This window comes from Octopus sinensis, linkage group LG19 (assembly GCF_006345805.1).
Source record: "Octopus sinensis linkage group LG19, ASM634580v1, whole genome shotgun sequence".
NCBI classification, from domain to species: domain Eukaryota; kingdom Metazoa; phylum Mollusca; class Cephalopoda; order Octopoda; family Octopodidae; genus Octopus; species Octopus sinensis.
The window spans coordinates 33,612,883-33,630,992 of NC_043015.1; the positions used below are offsets into that span (position 1 = coordinate 33,612,883).

At 37.3% G+C, this 18,110-nt stretch overlaps 1 protein-coding gene across 9 annotated transcripts in view; it reads right to left on the reverse strand.

The window, feature by feature from the left end:
* LOC115222095 (disks large 1 tumor suppressor protein) overlaps nucleotides 1-18,110 on the reverse strand; it is a 598,849-nt gene that overhangs the window by 382,600 nt on the left and 198,139 nt on the right. For 8 of the 9 annotated variants that reach the window (XM_029792201.2, XM_029792206.2, XM_029792205.2 and 5 more), the window contains exon 4: nucleotides 10,640-10,855. The exons of the other annotated variant lie outside the window; for it this stretch is intronic. In XM_029792201.2, coding sequence (XP_029648061.1) covers nucleotides 10,640-10,855 — 216 coding nt within the window. The remainder of the gene's footprint in view (nucleotides 1-10,639; nucleotides 10,856-18,110) is intronic. 9 annotated transcript variants of the gene reach the window in all.

Consider the following 18,110-nt stretch of genomic DNA (forward strand, 5'->3'; position numbering starts at 1 on the left):
GAATACTTGCTTCATTTCTTTTCCACCTTTCACACATCCTTTCTATTCAATACCCACATTTCACACCCGCATAACATTACACTTTCTGCATGTACACATCTATCTATCTAGCTGTCTTTCTATTTATCTATCTGTCTATCTATCTGTCTATCTATCTGTCTATCTATCTACCTACCTACCCAGCTATGCATGTATGTATGTATCTATTACCTATCTATATTTATCAATCTATCACCTATCTATATTTATCAATCTATCACCTATCTACACAAATATAACTATCTAACATTAAATAAATCTGTAACTTAACCATATGCATTGAATTCTTTCTCAGTTAACATTTTGTAGTTAAAAACTAAGTTATTCTCTGTGTGTGTGTGTGTGTGTGTGCATGCATGCATGCGCCTATGTGCATGTAAACGAGAGGCTGTATTGTGTTAAACACACAATAATTGCGTATAATGAGAACATTCAGTAGGACAATGATATTGACATTCCAGTTGAATGGAAAGTAAATTGAAATAAAAAGGAAGTAGGCAGCAGTTTGGAATTGTATTGTATATCTTGGAGGATAAGGAATCTGTCAATGGTAGAACACAAGAAATATTCAGTATCACTGACAGAAAGAATTTCCTCTTGCTATTGATTTCAATTAGATTCTCATTAGCTATACCTCACCCCCATCACCCACCACTCTACCTTGTTAAACCAGCAGTTAGTTAGCCCCACCCCTGATTCTAACAGGAGGGGGGAAAGACCAACATAGTCTCCTTCTTTTGTTGTTATTTCTCCTAAAGATCCTTTCCCCATTTCACTCCTGTATCTCCTCCATATTTGTACATTCTTCCTTTTAATAACATTCGCCTTTAAATCCCACCTCTCTCTACCTATCAACTATTTCTTTCCACTAATTAATTCATTTAGATAACTAACTCAGCCTCTTTCAATCTAACCATCTCTCTACCCATCTTTATCTAGCAATCTTCAATTTGAACACACCTGTTTGTTATTTAAGGTGTGTTAATATTTTTTTTTTTCTTCTCCAATGTTTTTATCTAAATCTCTTGAAATGAATTCCTGCAATGATAATTTCAAAATTTCCACATTATTAACATCAACTCCCTTAACAGCTTCAGATTTTGTTTTCTAACTTAGATGCAAAGAACACAAGACAAAATACAGTCATGTTGTTGAGTGTGGATGCAAAGACAGCAAGAACTGGTTCAATCCAAGCAGGGTGTGTCTCTCAAATCTTCATCAGAATCATTTATAATTTTTTTAAAAATCTGTCTGAGAGTTTCTTTTATTATTTATTGTTCTTGCTGCTGCTGAAGTGGTGGTGGTTGTCATTTCTCACTGGAATTAAAATCAATTTGTCATCAAAGAACTTACTTATTCTGAAGTTAGAATTACTTCTTTTAATCCGGTTGACCTATTTCTCTCTGTCTGTAGACAATATTGCAGGAAGTAAGAAGCAACGGATCATTAAAACAAACTGAAAGCTCTCTTAAAAAGACTTTCTTAATTACAAATTACGATTTCTTCAACAAGACACCACAGAAAATGTTGAATAACTTGTATATAAGAATCATAATTTGGTAAATCTGACTTTGCTAGAAATTAGGAAACACCCATAATAGGCAGAAATACTGAAACACACACATTTACACATTTCAAATGCCTATAATTACATGCACATGAAATAAAATACACACACACACACACACACACACATACATACTCTTTACACCCAGATAGGAACACATAACCTGACAACATACAAACACACACAAAGTACATAAAAAACATGAAATACACATATAGACATACTCTATACACTTACGCACATACATACACAGAAACTGTGTACATAGATACACGCATATCTGTGTACATATATTTTTTTATCCTTTACTTATTTCAGTCATTAGGCTTAGGCCATGCTGGGGCAGAGCCTTGAAGAATTTTAGTTAAATGAATCAACCCTAGGGCCTTTAAATACATACACGTATACTATTTTATATACAGATTATGTGTGTGTGCGTGTGTATCTGTGTAATTGTGTGTATGAGTGTGTGTTGTGTGTGTGCATGTGAGTGTACGTGTGTGTGTGTGTGTAGGTGTATGTGAACAAGGGGTTTGAGTGGAGGTATAAGTGTGTTTTTGTGCACGTATGCACGTTCGTGTGTGTATGTGCATGTAATTGTGCGTATGTGTATGTGTGCATGGGGTTGTGTGAGGAGTATATGTGTTCCTGTGTGCGTGTGTGTGTGTGTGTATCTGCCCATGTATGTGTAATTGTGTGCGTGTATGTATCAGTGTGTGTTGTGTGGGAGGTATGTGTGCATGCATGTGCATGTGTGTGTACACATACACACACACATATATATATATGCAAATGATGTGTGTGTGTGTGTGTGTATGTATATATATATATATACATGATAGATCGCTTGCCACTACACATTCTTTATTTTCTCTCCTTGTTCCTTTCTGTGGAAGAGCGTAGGCTCGAAATGTTAAAGACTTTTTCACTTCCCGAGCGTTATACTAATACATCTGTTTGTTGTCTACACCACCTGTCTTCATCTTTTGTTGTTTTTTTTGTGAATTCTCCCTATATATATATATATATTAGTATATATAGACAGTTATATATTAGTATATATAGACAGTAGATACTAATAAGTGGCTCTTAACAGGGACACAGTCAAACATACTACACAACCTAAACACAATGTCAACTGAAAACAAGTGTGTGTATGTGTGGGCGAACTCTAGAGAATTGTGTGTTTGTATGGACCAAAACAGAGCAGTGGTTATGTGTATATAGACCAACTATAATGTGTGTGTGTGGATCAGTTGGTGGACTATGTGTGTACCATTAGTTGGTGAAACATCTTCATTGCTAGCAATGATGATGAAAATGATGATGACCACAACAATGGCAGTAGTGGTTACAGTGGGAGGGGACAACAGTGGTAGTGGTGGTGGCAGAAGCAATGGTGTCAAGAGGAGTTATTGCAGGTATAATGTGGATGGTGGTGGTTCCAAAAGCGATGATGATGATGATAGCAAATACATTTGTTGCAACTAATCATTAAAAAAAATTATTCAATTTTAAAAGCATCAAATATGACAAAAGGAATGGACAACCATTATTATCATCATTACTATCATCACATGTAACACTACCACCACCACAACCACCATTACAGATAACATCTCAACCACTACACCACCAATGCATCACACAACCTGTACCCCCGCCCCCCAGGCACATACATACACATGTGCCATCACAGCATCACAACCTTGCCCATCTCTAATACAATTACCTCCCACAACAACACAAACCACCAAAGCCTTGCCCACCACTAACAACCCCTCCACTCCACTATCGCGATCACCACACTGTAGGAGAAAGTTGAGAACATTGAATACCCACCATGATGAAACAAAACAGAAACCATTTATTTTTTTCAGTGAATAAAGACTGTAATTATGAATCAGTTAATGGGTTTTAAAAACGTTACAGTAGGAAGGCAATTGAGAAGCAGCAGTATGGATGCAGTAGAGAGGCAGCGGAATATTGTGAGAGTGCAGCAGGAATGGTTGGACTTTACAAAACAGGCCTTCAAAATAAGAGAATTTTTATAAAATCAAATAGAACACACAGACACATCCACACACACACGTGGTGTGAGTGTGTGTGTGTGTGCACACATATATATATATATACAAACACACACACATACACACAATAACATGTACATGTATACACAAACATACATACACCCACATCCACACACAGTTTGTATTCTTTGCAAATCTGTTCTTTTTGTTTTCAAGGTATAAAGAGGGGGAAAAAAAAACACCCCGCATCAAACTCAATTGAACACAACTCCTGAACATGATAGAAATATTTATCAAACAAAAAAAAAATCAAAAAAATCGCAGAACTAATCACAGTAGAAGGTTTCATTCAGAACATCAAATACTGATTCCAAGTTTTAATTTCTTCAAGTAAAATTCATTGAGGAGATGATTCGGATAGAAGAGGTGGAATTGAAATCACCACCCTTATCATCGACCGCCGAGCTTTAAACTTGTTATTTCCTGCCTCTCAACAGTGAAAATTAGCAGAAAAAAACAAAATATATTAGTAATGGAATATTAGACAAGAATATCAGAAATGTGTTCCTTCATCTAATTGACTGTATAAAAGCCAGGATCATGTTTGTCAAAACAACCGTTTGTAATTGTATTGTGAGCCTTACAAAATGATCCCCTTGAGTTGGTGACGTTTTTATGCAAACCAAAACAATTATTCAGACTTTAATATCATTGATTTAAGCAAATTATTTCGTTTGATGTCAAAGAGTAGTATAGAAAGGAGGAGTATTCACAAAAGAAAGCTAGGAAGGGTTGTTATTTGGCAGAGGAAATTAAAATAAAAAATAAAGATAAAAAGGCTCTCAATAAAACAGAAACTTTTCTTGGAAGCTAGGTAGATTGTTTTGAAACCAGGTTAAATATGTAATAAAAAGCTATCAGCTTGATATACAATCATTCAATCACCATCACTCACCATCATTCAACAATTGTTTCGCTTGCATTGAATTATATCAGTTTATCAACTGTTACTATGGAAGAATTAAAATAAATAATTGCATGGATCTAAGCATTTAAGGAGTGGAGCATATATTTTCTTCTAAGTCAGACTGCCCCGTGGCCCCAGCAGATAAAATAGAAAAGGCATTGCTCAAGAGAATGGTGAGAGATATATGCTGGAACAGCCACTGATTCGCAGGGCTTGCACTTGCGGACAGCCAACACCATCAAAAAGGAAAAAGAAAAAAGGTTAAGGGAGTAACCCACCTCCCCAGAAAATTTGGAGGGATGAACCCTAAGGCTGATATGAACAGTTATATTTGACCATATATTTGGCATCCTCTGTGGCTCCATGGGTGCTGCAAATGTCTTTCCTTCATGCTGTATCCATGAGTGGAGAGGTGGTAAGTGTACTTGGAGCTAGGAAGTTGCTTCTGGAAACAGCCCAACATCAGCAGAGGTGGTTAAGTTACAGTCTCTGCAATTCCACCAATCAACAAAGAAAAAGATCAACCATTATGATGTACTGTACACTCCCCCTCCACTGAATCTGTTGACCCAAACTGACACTGCCCTCCCCCACTTCACACTGGCTCAAAGTTTCCCCCACACTCTCCCACCATTGCCCCTCACCCATTCTGTAATAAATTTTTTCACCAAAACATCTCAAAAGCTACATTCCTCAAACCATACTAATTCAAATGAACCAAAGACAGAGCCTGTATGTCCATATTCAATCTGAAATAACAGCTAAAGGTCCCTCAAATCACACATCACCATGTTAGAATTAGATAATGTGACCCTGGGTTTCATACATACAAGGAAAAAAATTGGGATGGTTATGGATGGAAACATTGATTGATCATAGTTCTGCTGAATCAGAGCATTATCCTTATTAAACTTTTAGAATCTGATCATTCAATATAAAGAAGATACTTGTTTGGTTTACATTAATTCTTTGAGGAAATGAAATAACAATTCAACCATCTGTATACATTGAGAGGTTGACAGAATTGGTAACAGTTTCTTTTATTAATTCATTTGTGTAATGGTTTGATCTGGAAGAAGGAGCTACGTCTTTAGGCCTCAAACTCTGTGCAAGATAGGGGAGACTGATGTATTAACATTTCTCTTGAAGCCTTGCATTTTTATAGCAAGTAAAAACATGTCGGGGGAGAATTCAAAAAGACTGTCATTGTGAGGAGGAGGGACTGGACAGAAGAGTTAACATGGTGGAGTAAACAGTATGGGTGATGAGAGGAGGAGGAGGAGAGATGAGAAAAGGAGGAGGAGGATTTGAAAAAGAGGAGGAGAGACGAGAGAGAGGAGGAGAGACGTGAGGGAGGAGGAGAGACGTGAGGGAGGAGGAGAGATGTAAGGGAGGAGGAGAGATGAGTGAGCTGGAAGTACCAGAATAGAAATCGCAAAGACCAATCCCCAATAAAGAATAGAGACCATTGCTGGTGTATTAGGAGAAAAACCAGAGAGAGAAGACAGGGTATGTTTTTCAGCAAGAGGTTGAAGCACAATGGCAACTGGTTTCAGGTCAATCAGTTGAAGGACTGTACTCTGAGTACAGTCTCGGTGGTTAAGAAGGTCACTTTGCAATTATATAGCTTTGGCTTCACTCCCACTGCACAGCACATTGTTTTCTACAATAGCCCCAGGCTGACCAGTGGCTTATGAGTGAAATTGGTAAACGGAAACTGTGTGGAAACCTGCTGTAAACACGTGTATGAGAGAGAGAGAGAGAGAGTGTGTGTGTGCATGTGTGTGTGTATGTTTTAGTGTTTGCTCTTCCTCCAGTGTTTGGCAATAACTAGTGCTAGTTGGTTTAGGCCCGAGGGACTTCCAAAGTCAACAAAAAGAGACCAATCGAATAAGTTACCAGACTTAAGGAATAAGTTCTGCAGTTAATTTGTTTGACCCAAACCCTTCAAAGTGGTGCTCCAGCATGGCCACAGTCCAATGAGTAAAAGATAAAAGGTAGAGATGTAACAATATTCTCATCAGAAATGCAAGAGAAGTAACCTGCTGTGGGTCTCACGTGAGCTTCGTAGCAGATTAATTGTTGACAAACTATTTTCTGATGTTGAAGAGGAGGGTCATGCTTTTTGATTGTTTTACTTTTTTTTTTCTTTTTTGTCTGGTAAGGAGCTGCAATTATCACAAGGGATCCTTAGTGATAACAGATCAAGCACTTGCAGCAACTGAAAAAATTCTAGTTGCATGCTATTCAGTAAATAATATTTTCTTAAAATATTTAGTGACAGTGTCTTTTGGTAATTAAGAGTGACGATATTAAACCGCGCAGAGTAAATACACATTTAGTGTCAGGTGTCCAGTTTGCATCACAGAACATTAGAGACAAATGAAATGTATTATTGTTTGCAGAGGTGTAAATACCGAAAATCAGCCAGCAGTTTGCTGCTTTATAGGAGAGTGAGTGTAGGGGACATAACCAAGCCTTGAAGTACACTGAAGTCGACAGAGTGTTGGTCAGTGTGCCAACAGTATACACTGCGGATTAGTAATCTGATGGGGACCCACTGATATAAAAGGTGAGAGATGGCTGGAGTAGCTACCTGGGTGGTTCTGCCAGATTAGTTTGTTAAAAAGTTTCGTTGATCGCATAAAAAAATAATAGTTTAAAACACATGTTTCCGGAGCCCACAGGTGACTGATGATCTGGCTTTATGAAAGCCATACTAGTGCTCATTAAAGAGGGAGAGAGATTGAAGGTGGTAGAAGGAATTGTTGTTAATGACCATGTTCATCATATTGGAATTGATTCTGGAAGGGAGTATGGCAGGACAATGGTTGGATGTGACCAAAAGATTATTACTCTTGGGAATGGCACACACTATCTTGTGTATCCCAAGATTGGCATATATATATATATATATATAGAGAGAGAGAGAGGGGGGGGGAATTTGCTAAGGGTATGAACTACACCTAGTATACAATGAAAGGTAAACGGTCAAGATTAGGGGTTTGGCATATGTGCGCATGGTGGTGAGCCTGATGAAATAGAAAGGGATAGTCTAAGAGAAACTATGCACAATTTTTGTCAAGACTTGGTCAATTAGCTAGAACAGGTGCACAACACAATTATCAATTGTGTAGCGAAGCTTAATCTGCCACAGAAGACGTAAGTCACAGTTGTTATATTGTAAACCTGATTAGAGTGTTAGAGCAGATATACACTGAAACGGTGTTGTATGGATCAGCTGTTATTGTTTAACACCAGGTCAATCCTGGTTAAAGAGCCCCACAACATCAATTACATTTTAGCGCTTTTATACATCCACCCTGACGTGTAATCTAGAATTACCTTGTCTGATGTGTTCTTCCTTAATACAGTAATGTGTGATTTAAGGGACATTTGGCGGCTGTACCGAGGAGAGCAGGCAACAAGAGAATTTTGCTCATTATTATCCTCACCAATTTCCAACAACAGTGTGAGAAATATGCACACCAACTGGGATATTAGTTAGAATATACTAGTTAAGGATCACACGCCCGCCAGTAATTGTAAGTGTTCCTTAATCGAAGGTCAACTTTAATCAAGCACATCTATAATTAACTATATTCTAGCCGTAACCAATCCATCTGTCTCAGACAGTACAGTGTGATCCCTTGGCAGCTTGTCCAGTCAGCGGTTGTGTTGCAGATCTGTATATTGGTATTGAACCACAGACCAGAGCGTTCCAATAATGATATAAAAACATTAAACGGTGGATATCAGGGGACATGTGGAAAATATTAAAAAATATTATATAACGAAACATTCGTACGACGACGCACATGCACACGCAAATCTAGATTATATATAGAGATTAAATTGTCAAAGAAGGTCAGACAGGATGATGCAAACAAGAAAATTTCAGCAAAATATCCAAGTGCAAAATATACGAAGAAATAATCACACCAATAAATAATCACAGATATAAAGTCGTAACACACACACAGTGAAGCTTATGGAAAGCAGCAACAGTTTAATGTAAAGGGAGATAAATGTCAAAAGAGCTCTAGAGTTATCTCCCTTGGCAGTAAGCAACTTTATCGATAAAGAATGATAGAAATTGATGGCAATGATAATGATGTTTACAAATGCCGCTATTTTGTAGCGAGTATACAATGTGACCAGAGTTCTACGTTTGAAGCTGTATCACAATACATGACTGAACACCTTAGCTGTTAACTACAAGATGTTAACGGCGCACAGAAGGCATAGAGGTAGGGAGAGACATAGGGAAGCAGGAACTATGAGAAAAAGAGAGTAACACGAATGATGAACAATATTCGGAAGGTAAGAGGAAAGTAGGGAACGAGAGATAAGACGACAGAGGAGAAAACGAGAGAGAAGAAAAAAAGCTGTTCGTAAGTAGGTGTCTTAAGAAATGTAATCTTTAATCAATCAATAAATCTATGTTCCTATACTCCTGCCACTCTAAATTGTCTCCAGCAGAACTATACTGTCCCTGTATTTCGATACACAGGCAAGGAAAGGGTTAAATGGATCAGGTATGAAATAACTTTGGTCTCCATTGTGACTTCCTATGTGACCACTCAGCATTACAGCAAGTGTTTAAGTGCAACTTAAACACCACCGCCAACACAACTCCTTTAACATATATACGCACTGGTGCAAATCTCCTCATAGATCAGGCCCAAGATGTGGTTGACACAGCTATGACACACAAAGCTTGGTGATGCTTGGCATCTTCCTTGCCCAGTCGTTTGTGGTGCTTGCTACATCCAGACATGATCAAGCGGAGGGCGATAAAAATGCGAGTAGGACAATAACAGTAAGCAATGATGTTAAAATACTTTTTTGAAATGTCAAACTACCAAAACCAAAAACCACATTAGGACTTTTTGTTCCATTGATGTTCAAATAAGAATAATCACCGTTAAAAGTCATTTAAATAAAAATAAATATTTTTCACATAATAAATTGGTTGATGATAAATATTTAATTCCTAATTCCATTAATTTATCAAATTTTAATATATTTCACCAATTTTACCTAATACAATTCAGAGACCTAAATTTGGTGTGAAGCAGACATATTTATGATATTACTTATAATAATTAAGTTTCAGTATTTGGTACAAAAATAAACATAGGATTTATTCTTTAATTGTTAGGCCAAGTGAAATGTAGTACTTAATAAGTACAAAGTTTAAATTGGCATATTTATGCAATAAGTCCAAGAATAATCTTACTCTCAAAGGATGTTGCCATTTTTATTGAATTTCAATGAAAAATTATACCATTTCCACTTAATTTACATCGAAAACATTTAATATAATTGTGCTTATTTAAATGACAGGAATATAGTTTATAAAATAAGTAAAAAGTACAAAGGAACAGGATATCAGTGCGCTGCTTTCAAATTTCGACTGGTTTTGATCCAGCTTCACCAAGGTGTTTTAAACAAATAGATTTTGGAAGATAATGGCATTGCACATGCTAAAAAATTTTCCAATTTTCAAATATTTTGAAAATATGTATATTTACTAAATATAAGTATGAGTGAAAGGATAACTTCCACCACCCTCACAGGGTGGTAGTGCTAAGCAGGAATGTGTATTAATACAAGGTTATTCCAGTCCAAATATGCTTGGGGCATATTCATACCTGTGAGAAAGACATGGCATAAAAACACCTAAAATTACCAGAAAACACTTATTTTGCATATTTACAACAACAAAAGAAACAAAACCAAGAAGAAAAATATAAAATACTGATTTCAAGTTTTGGCACAAGGCCAGCAATTTCGGGGAGGGAGTAAGTCGATTACATCGACCCAAGTATTCAACTGGTACTTATTTTATCAACCCAGAAAGGATGAAAGGTAAAGTCGACCTTGGCAGCACTTGAACTCAGAATGTAAAGACAGACGAAATGCTGCTAAGCATTTTGCCTGGCATGCTAACGATTCTACCAACTCACTGCCTTAGGATAATATAAAATATTAGTAAAAGGTAAAAATTAAAAGAAAATTGTTAAAACTCACATGCTCTTTGGCATCGACATCGTCAATATCAAGAGATTTGTTGATAGATGCCGTGGCAACTGTTATGGCATTATTATGACTACTTGCAGGAACTGCAACAGACTGGTCGGCATTGTTGACTGGTGGCGTAGCTGTGCGATGGTTGCCACTTTGGTTATTTTCAGCCAACTCCGGTGGGGGAGGTGGAAGTTCCTCTTCAGTTGGGGATAGAGTTTTCTGTACAAACAACAACAATAAAACAACATTAAATAAAAGGCAGAAAATGTGGCATTGAGATATTCACTCAAATAATTAGTTAATTCCTTCATCATTAAATTAATTACTAATTAAAATTTTTTATGTTGAATGATAATATTATTTACATAAATTTTCATAGGCGTTAGTTATTAAGTTTCTGGGCTAAAAGATGATTTGTTGTATAGAGTATTTTGTTGTGGTCACTATAGCAACATTCTTAACTGAAAAGCAGTACCAATGAGAATCTTCAGGATTCAGATTGCTGCCCCTTACTGGCACCCTGACACTGCTCAACCAGTGGACAGTTCTAAGACAAGACCCAATTATCTAACAACAACTCTATATTCCACTAAAACATTACTTCATAACAAAATATTAACATATCAGTTGTAACCTCACTTGTACCACGCTGAAAATATTCGGGGAACCGGTAAGAGTTGCAGGATGGTAGTGCTAAGCAGGAATGTATATTAATACACGGTTATTCCAGTCCAAATATGCTTGGTGCATATTCAAATCTGTGAGAAAGACATTCACTGTTCATTTTTTCTTGGAGAAAATTTCTCACTATAGACAAAAGGTATAAAAACACCTAAAATCACCACAAAACACCTATTTTATATATTTACACCATTTGCATACAGCAAGAAATTTTCTCCATGACAAAATACAGTGAATGGCTTTCTAACGGGTTCAAATATGTTCCGAGCATATTTGAACTGGTAGGAATATGAAGGACACAACTGTTGTGTGTGTGTGTGGGGGGGGATAGAGATAAGGGGCTACTAGATTAATAATAAACATTTATCTTGTTAAGTGGATCTTCAAGTGGAAAGATAATTAGGGGTAGTTGTAATATACAGTTTGTATATTTCAGACAAACAATTCCATAATATTTACTGATAGACATGTCTCAGTATTATAAAAATGTCTTGAAATATCTTTGTACAGTATCTATGTCAGGTTACTCTCATGTGCTACTGGTAACACGTAACCCAATGCACTGCTTGTTGGGTCTTTGGGTCATTGGTGACTAAAGTGACAACCCACACCAACCTTACTTGGTAAGGAGGGTGATTATTGAATGCCACCCAGCAGAATAAGAAGCAAAATCCAACGAAGGGCAGAAGGACTCAGTAGAGTCAACAGCCATCTGATATTGTGTAGGAAATGGAAATGGAAGTGAAGTGGGGGTGACTAGCTCATACACAGAAAGGTCAATGGAATGAAAGAAAGTTACAAGGGCGAGATGGTGACTCAGAAAAAAAATCACCCATATGAAGGTCTCGCAAGTCACATTCTTGTATTCAGTTACTGAAATGATAGCACAACAAATCAAACAGCAGAGTCATGTTTGGAAGTCGACTGTACTGTGAATCCTGACCAATTATTGTTCAACCATGTCAAAGGATGAGGACGAATGATTCCACTTCAGTAAGGCAATATGCTTACTTTGGCACATGTTGTGGACCTTGTAAGGAAACAGTGTATATGCATGAATATAGAATCTCTGTACGGCTGGCACTCCATTTACCATTAACATGGTTGAGAATACAATGTAGGTTGTTAATCTTTGATGCAGCACATTTGCTCATTTATAAGAAAAATAGAAGAAAGAAAATCAAAAACCAACCAAAATTTTTTTTTAAATCTGTTAAATGAAAGACTTACACATGTACTTACACACATACACATACGTACATGTGAGTGTGTGTGTGTGTGTGTGTGTGTGTATTGTAGGATGGGAATAAAAGGGTTGGCATCATGAAGGGCATCCAACTGTCTAAAAAGTCCTATCCAATCCATGCCAGCATAGAAATAAAGGCACAAAACTGCTGTTGATGAAAAACCATAGGATTACCTTAGTGCAGAGGGTATATTTGCTGATCTGGAAATTAAGTTTGATTCTCAATTGCAGCAATTCCACCTATGCTTTGAATGCCCACAGGAAAGGGATAGTCACCTCCAATTCCATTCCCTAAAACCTCTCTGAGATCAATGGGGCTGTCCATCAATTGATGGACACTTCTGATCACAAAAGGTCAAGTAACTGACTATAATACTTGTGTATATGAAGGGGTTAGGTAAGGATCATATATATATATATATATATATTGTTTCATGTATATAGTTTTATACATCTAAAACGGGTATATACATACTTATATATGTATGTATATAGCAACTTCAAGACTTATTGCCAGACAGATTCACACAAAGACATTCAATAGAACGGTAATAAGTGGTCTGCCAGGTACCCAATGCCATTAAAGGTTACTTTTGGAGGGCAGGAAACTTGGAAACACTTTGATAAAAGCATGGAAATTTGAAGTGAATAACAGACTTTTCCACAGACATACACACACACACCACCAACATTATCAACAGCAGTTACACATAAGCATATACATACCACACACAATACACAATCATGAGTTAGTCATAAACACATGCTTACACATATATAGAATAGGGTTCCCTGCCATACGCATACATGCTTCCAGCAACATACACAAACATACATACCAACACTATAGAGAGACTTGCTCTCCCTGACTTTCTTCTCTCTCTCTTTCACACACACACACAAACACACATCTTCCACCTTTAAATAACAAAAACAAAATTTTTTAGCAGACACTGTTAATCTATCACCATCTCTCTCTCCCTCAGCTATGGCCCACGATGGGATAGAGTGACCTACATATTCTATGTCAAGGGTAAGAGCTCACATTGAACTGGCAGAATGAATGTGATGAGATACATATAACTGATTATTACAGTCTGGTAAAAGAGTCAATCAAATCCCAAGAATCTAACCTGAAGGAAATGTTGTAATAACACTACTGAATGTAATAACCACTTAGTGAATGCAGTAATGACAACTAATGATTAAAGAAAAACTGACCTCAATCCATGTGAAATTATCATTATACACATTCCAGTCCCTTATATCTGTTGATGTGGTAATATATTTAGTCAAGGACTCTGGGTGTTGGGAGAAGCAAACTGCAGGATTTGAAGCTAATTTGGACAAATGTAAACACTGCACTCATCCACATTTCATAATTTTAATATGAAATATAAAGGCACAAGTGCAACTGTGTGGGAAGAAGCTTGCTTTCCAATCACATGGTTCCAGGTTCAGTCCCACTGCATGGCACTTTGTGACTGGATTTGGTAGACTCAGACTGAAAGAAGCTTGTCATATATGTGTGTGTGTGTGTGTGTGTGTGAGTGTCTGTCCCCCACCACTGCTTGACAGCCAGTACTGCTATGTTTACATCCCTGTAACTTAACAGTTCAGCAAAAAGTGATGGATTTCTATCCACCAAATTTTGCCGAACTGTTAAGTACCAAACTTAACAGAAAATAAGTACTGAGGTCAATTCATTGAACTAAGAAGTTCCTCAAGGTAGTGCCCCAGCATGGCCATAGTCTAATGACTGAAATAGGTAGAAAATAGATTACAAATTTATGAGTTTACACATGAGTAAATATATATTGACAAAATAAGAAGAAAATGCTTGGAGAATTTTATCATGGAAAACAGAAAGACAATATGTATATTTTTAACTAAACAATTACCTGTTTCTGTCAATTAGGATGACCATATTTAAGCCTGAATAAAATGGAAAAAAAAAAATAGAGAAAAAAAACTGAAATAAATTCAATTGAACATTCACAATATCAGTTCTGGAAGTTCATATATTTTCCTCAGAAAGATCACACTGTGCTATATTTTCTGTCCTGATCGTTGTTTGAGGGTAGCCATGGCTGCAACTAGCAACAACCAGAACAACTGATATTATGAAATTTATTTCAATTTTTTTTTTTCATTTTTTTCCATTTTATTGCAGCATGAAGATGTCATCTTAAATGACAGAAACCGGTAGCTGCTTGGTTAAAAATACACATATTGCTTTTTTGTTTTCTATGATAAAGTTCTCTAAGCATATTCTTTTTCTTATGATGGCAGTTAGGGGAGTCACATCTCACTAAAGTCAACTTTGCCTTTTTTATCTTTTGGAAGTCAATAAAAAAAGAAAATAACTGACAGTGGAGTGGATTGGCAAAAGACTGGATCAGATGCCTAGTGGAAGTTCTAAATTGGCAGACTTAAAACATACCCCCAGTTTAACATTACAACTGATCCTCTTGTGGAGTGCTTTTAGTAAGAGACCCATCCCCATGCCCATTGTTACAAGCAACCAGACAGGGCACTTGTTTGAGGATAACTTCCTCTCCCAATAGTTCTGGATGCTCTGAAAAGAAATAAATGGTCATGGGTATTACACTTCTTTCTTTTCCAGCGTGATATACATATATCTTTTACGTGTTACTGTCATTTGACTGTGGCCATGTTGGGGCACTGCCTTGAAGGGTTTTTCAGTGGAATAAATCAACCCCAGGATAGGAATGTAAACAGATACAAAAACACCCCCACACAATATATATGACAGGCTTCTTTCAGTTTCCATCCACCAAATCCACTCACAAGGTTTTGGTCAGCCTGATGCTGTAGCAGGAGACACTTGCCCAATGTGCCACACAGTGGGACTGAACCAAGAACTATACAGTTGGGAAGGAAGCAAGCTTCTTACCACACAGCCATACCTGCACCTATATCAATAAATACCCCCCCCACACACACACACACGTTTATAATGGATATGATACAACACAACACTAGAGCACTCCAGGCTAATGCACATAATACAACACCCCCAACTCACATCATCACACTACCACAATGCTGCTAGAAAGTCAAACAATCCAAGAATTCTGTGATCAATGTAAACTTTGGGAAAATGTTGAGGAAAGCAATAGAAATGGTAGAAAATACTGCAGAGCTGTGTCACAACTATAATTACTGGCATCACAATTGTAATTATAAGATTCTATTTGATTTAGCAGGAACTACTGAGACTTTGGTAATTCATACTGTGATCATCACAATGCATGAGAAAAACCTGCTTGCATAGAATGCTATGTAATTAATAAACTAATGTGCAGCTATTTCAGAAACATCCACATACAATCAAATTTCACTCTCAACAATACTTCCAGCCTCCTCTCTCTCTCTCTCTCCTTCCAACATTGGAATACACAACCACACTCATGCTCACACATATCTATCAGACTAACTGTATAAACATCCTCAAGTGTATACAAATCTATGAATCTGATTATACACATATAAGTCTATATACAGAATATATCTATCCATCCAATTATACAAGTACAAGTTTATACACACACAGACACACAACCATGTGTATCTATCAGTCCAATTTCTTATACACACTAAAGTTTACACATACAAACATATCAAGCTGACTATAGACACATTAATCTCTCTCTTTCTCTCTCTACCCACACATTTTTTTTTTATTAGGTACAATAGATGCAGGTGTGGTTCTGTGGTAAGAAGTTCTTTTTCCAATTACATGGTTCTAGGTTCACTCCCACTGTGTGGCACCCTGGGCAAGTGTCTTCTATTATAGCCCTAGGCCAACCAAAACCTTGTGAGTGGGTTTAGTAGATGGAAACTGAAAGAAGCTTATTGTGTGTGTGTATATATTCTTTTAGTCTTTTACTTGTTTTGGTAGTTTGACTGTGGCCATGCTGAAGCACCGCCTCAAAGGGTTTATTTTTAGTCAAAGAAATCAACCCAAAGAATTATTCTTTGTAAGCCTAGTACTTACTGTATCAATCTCTTTTGCCAAACCACTCAGTTATGGGGACTTAAACACACCAACATCAGTTGTCAAGCAATGGCGGGGGAACAAACACAGACACAAAGACACACACATACATAAATATATAAGTATGATGGGCTTCTTTCGGTTTCCGTCTACAAAATCCACTCACAAGACTTTGACCAACTTGCGGCTACAGTAGAAGACATTCCCCCCAAGGTGCCACACTGTGGGACTGAACCCAGGGTCATGTAGCTGGGAGGCAAGCTTCTTAACATACCTATGTTTGTCCCGCACCACCACTTGACAACCAGTACAGCAAAAGAGACTGATTAAATAAGTACTAGGCTTTAAAACAATTAATAAAGACTTAGGTTGATAAGTTTGACTAAAACTCTTCAAAGCAGTGCCCCAGCATGGCCACAGTCTAATGACTGAAACAAGTAAGAGATAAAAGGGAAAAGATAATCCATAAAAACAGTCTAACATTTATTAAAGGAACACCACATACATTTAAGTAGAGCATCAAATTATTTTAACGAGGAAAACAATGACAGTTAATTCAGAGTTTAACAGTCTTAAGAAGCCAAAATTAGCAAAACTTCAAAGTCACGGTCAATATTTTCTTTAAATACACATTGATGCAATGAAGAAGTGCACTTACCAACCATGAGGGTTTGGCTTAAATTGCACTGCATGGCATGGGAAAGTGTCTTCTAATACAGACCCGAGCCAACCGAAACCTTGAATAGATATAACAGATGGAAACTAAAACAAGCCCATTGTGTATGTGTTTAGTGTTTGATACACACACGGAGGATAACTGGACTCAGAGGGTACAGATCAACTCAGAGCTATAGTAGAAGACACGCAGCCAAAGTGATGCAGATAAGGAATGAACCAATAACTATGTGATTGTCAAAAACAAAAAAGATGCCTCACCACATAGCCATGCCCTAACCACACAACATGAATATACCCCCCCCCCATCAACTTACATGTCATACAATCTACTATTTCTTTCATGTCTGCTCATTCTCTCTCTCTCTCTGATGCACACACAACACACACACACACACACACACATATGGGTGCAAACTTGGGGGTGGTAAGAGGTTTGCTTCCCAACCAAATGGTTCTAAGTTCAGTCCCATTTCATGGCACCTTGAGCAAGCACCTTCTACTATACCCTCAGGCCAACCAAAGCTGTGTAAGTGGATTTGGTAGATACATTCAATCAAATGGGTGGATACATGTTTGTGTGTGTGTGTGTGTGTATATGTGCATGCGTGTGTCCGTATAGGTAGCAGTATGGTAAGAAATTTGCTTCCCAGCTACACGGTTCTGGATTCAGTTCCACTGCATGGCACCTTGGGCAAGTGTCTTTTACTATGGCTCCAGGCTGACAAAAACCTCATGAGTAGATTTGGTAGATGGAAACTGAAAGAAGCCAGTTGTGTGTCCGTGTATGTATATATATATATATATATATATATATCCATGTGTGTGTCTTTATATCTGTGTTTGTCCTC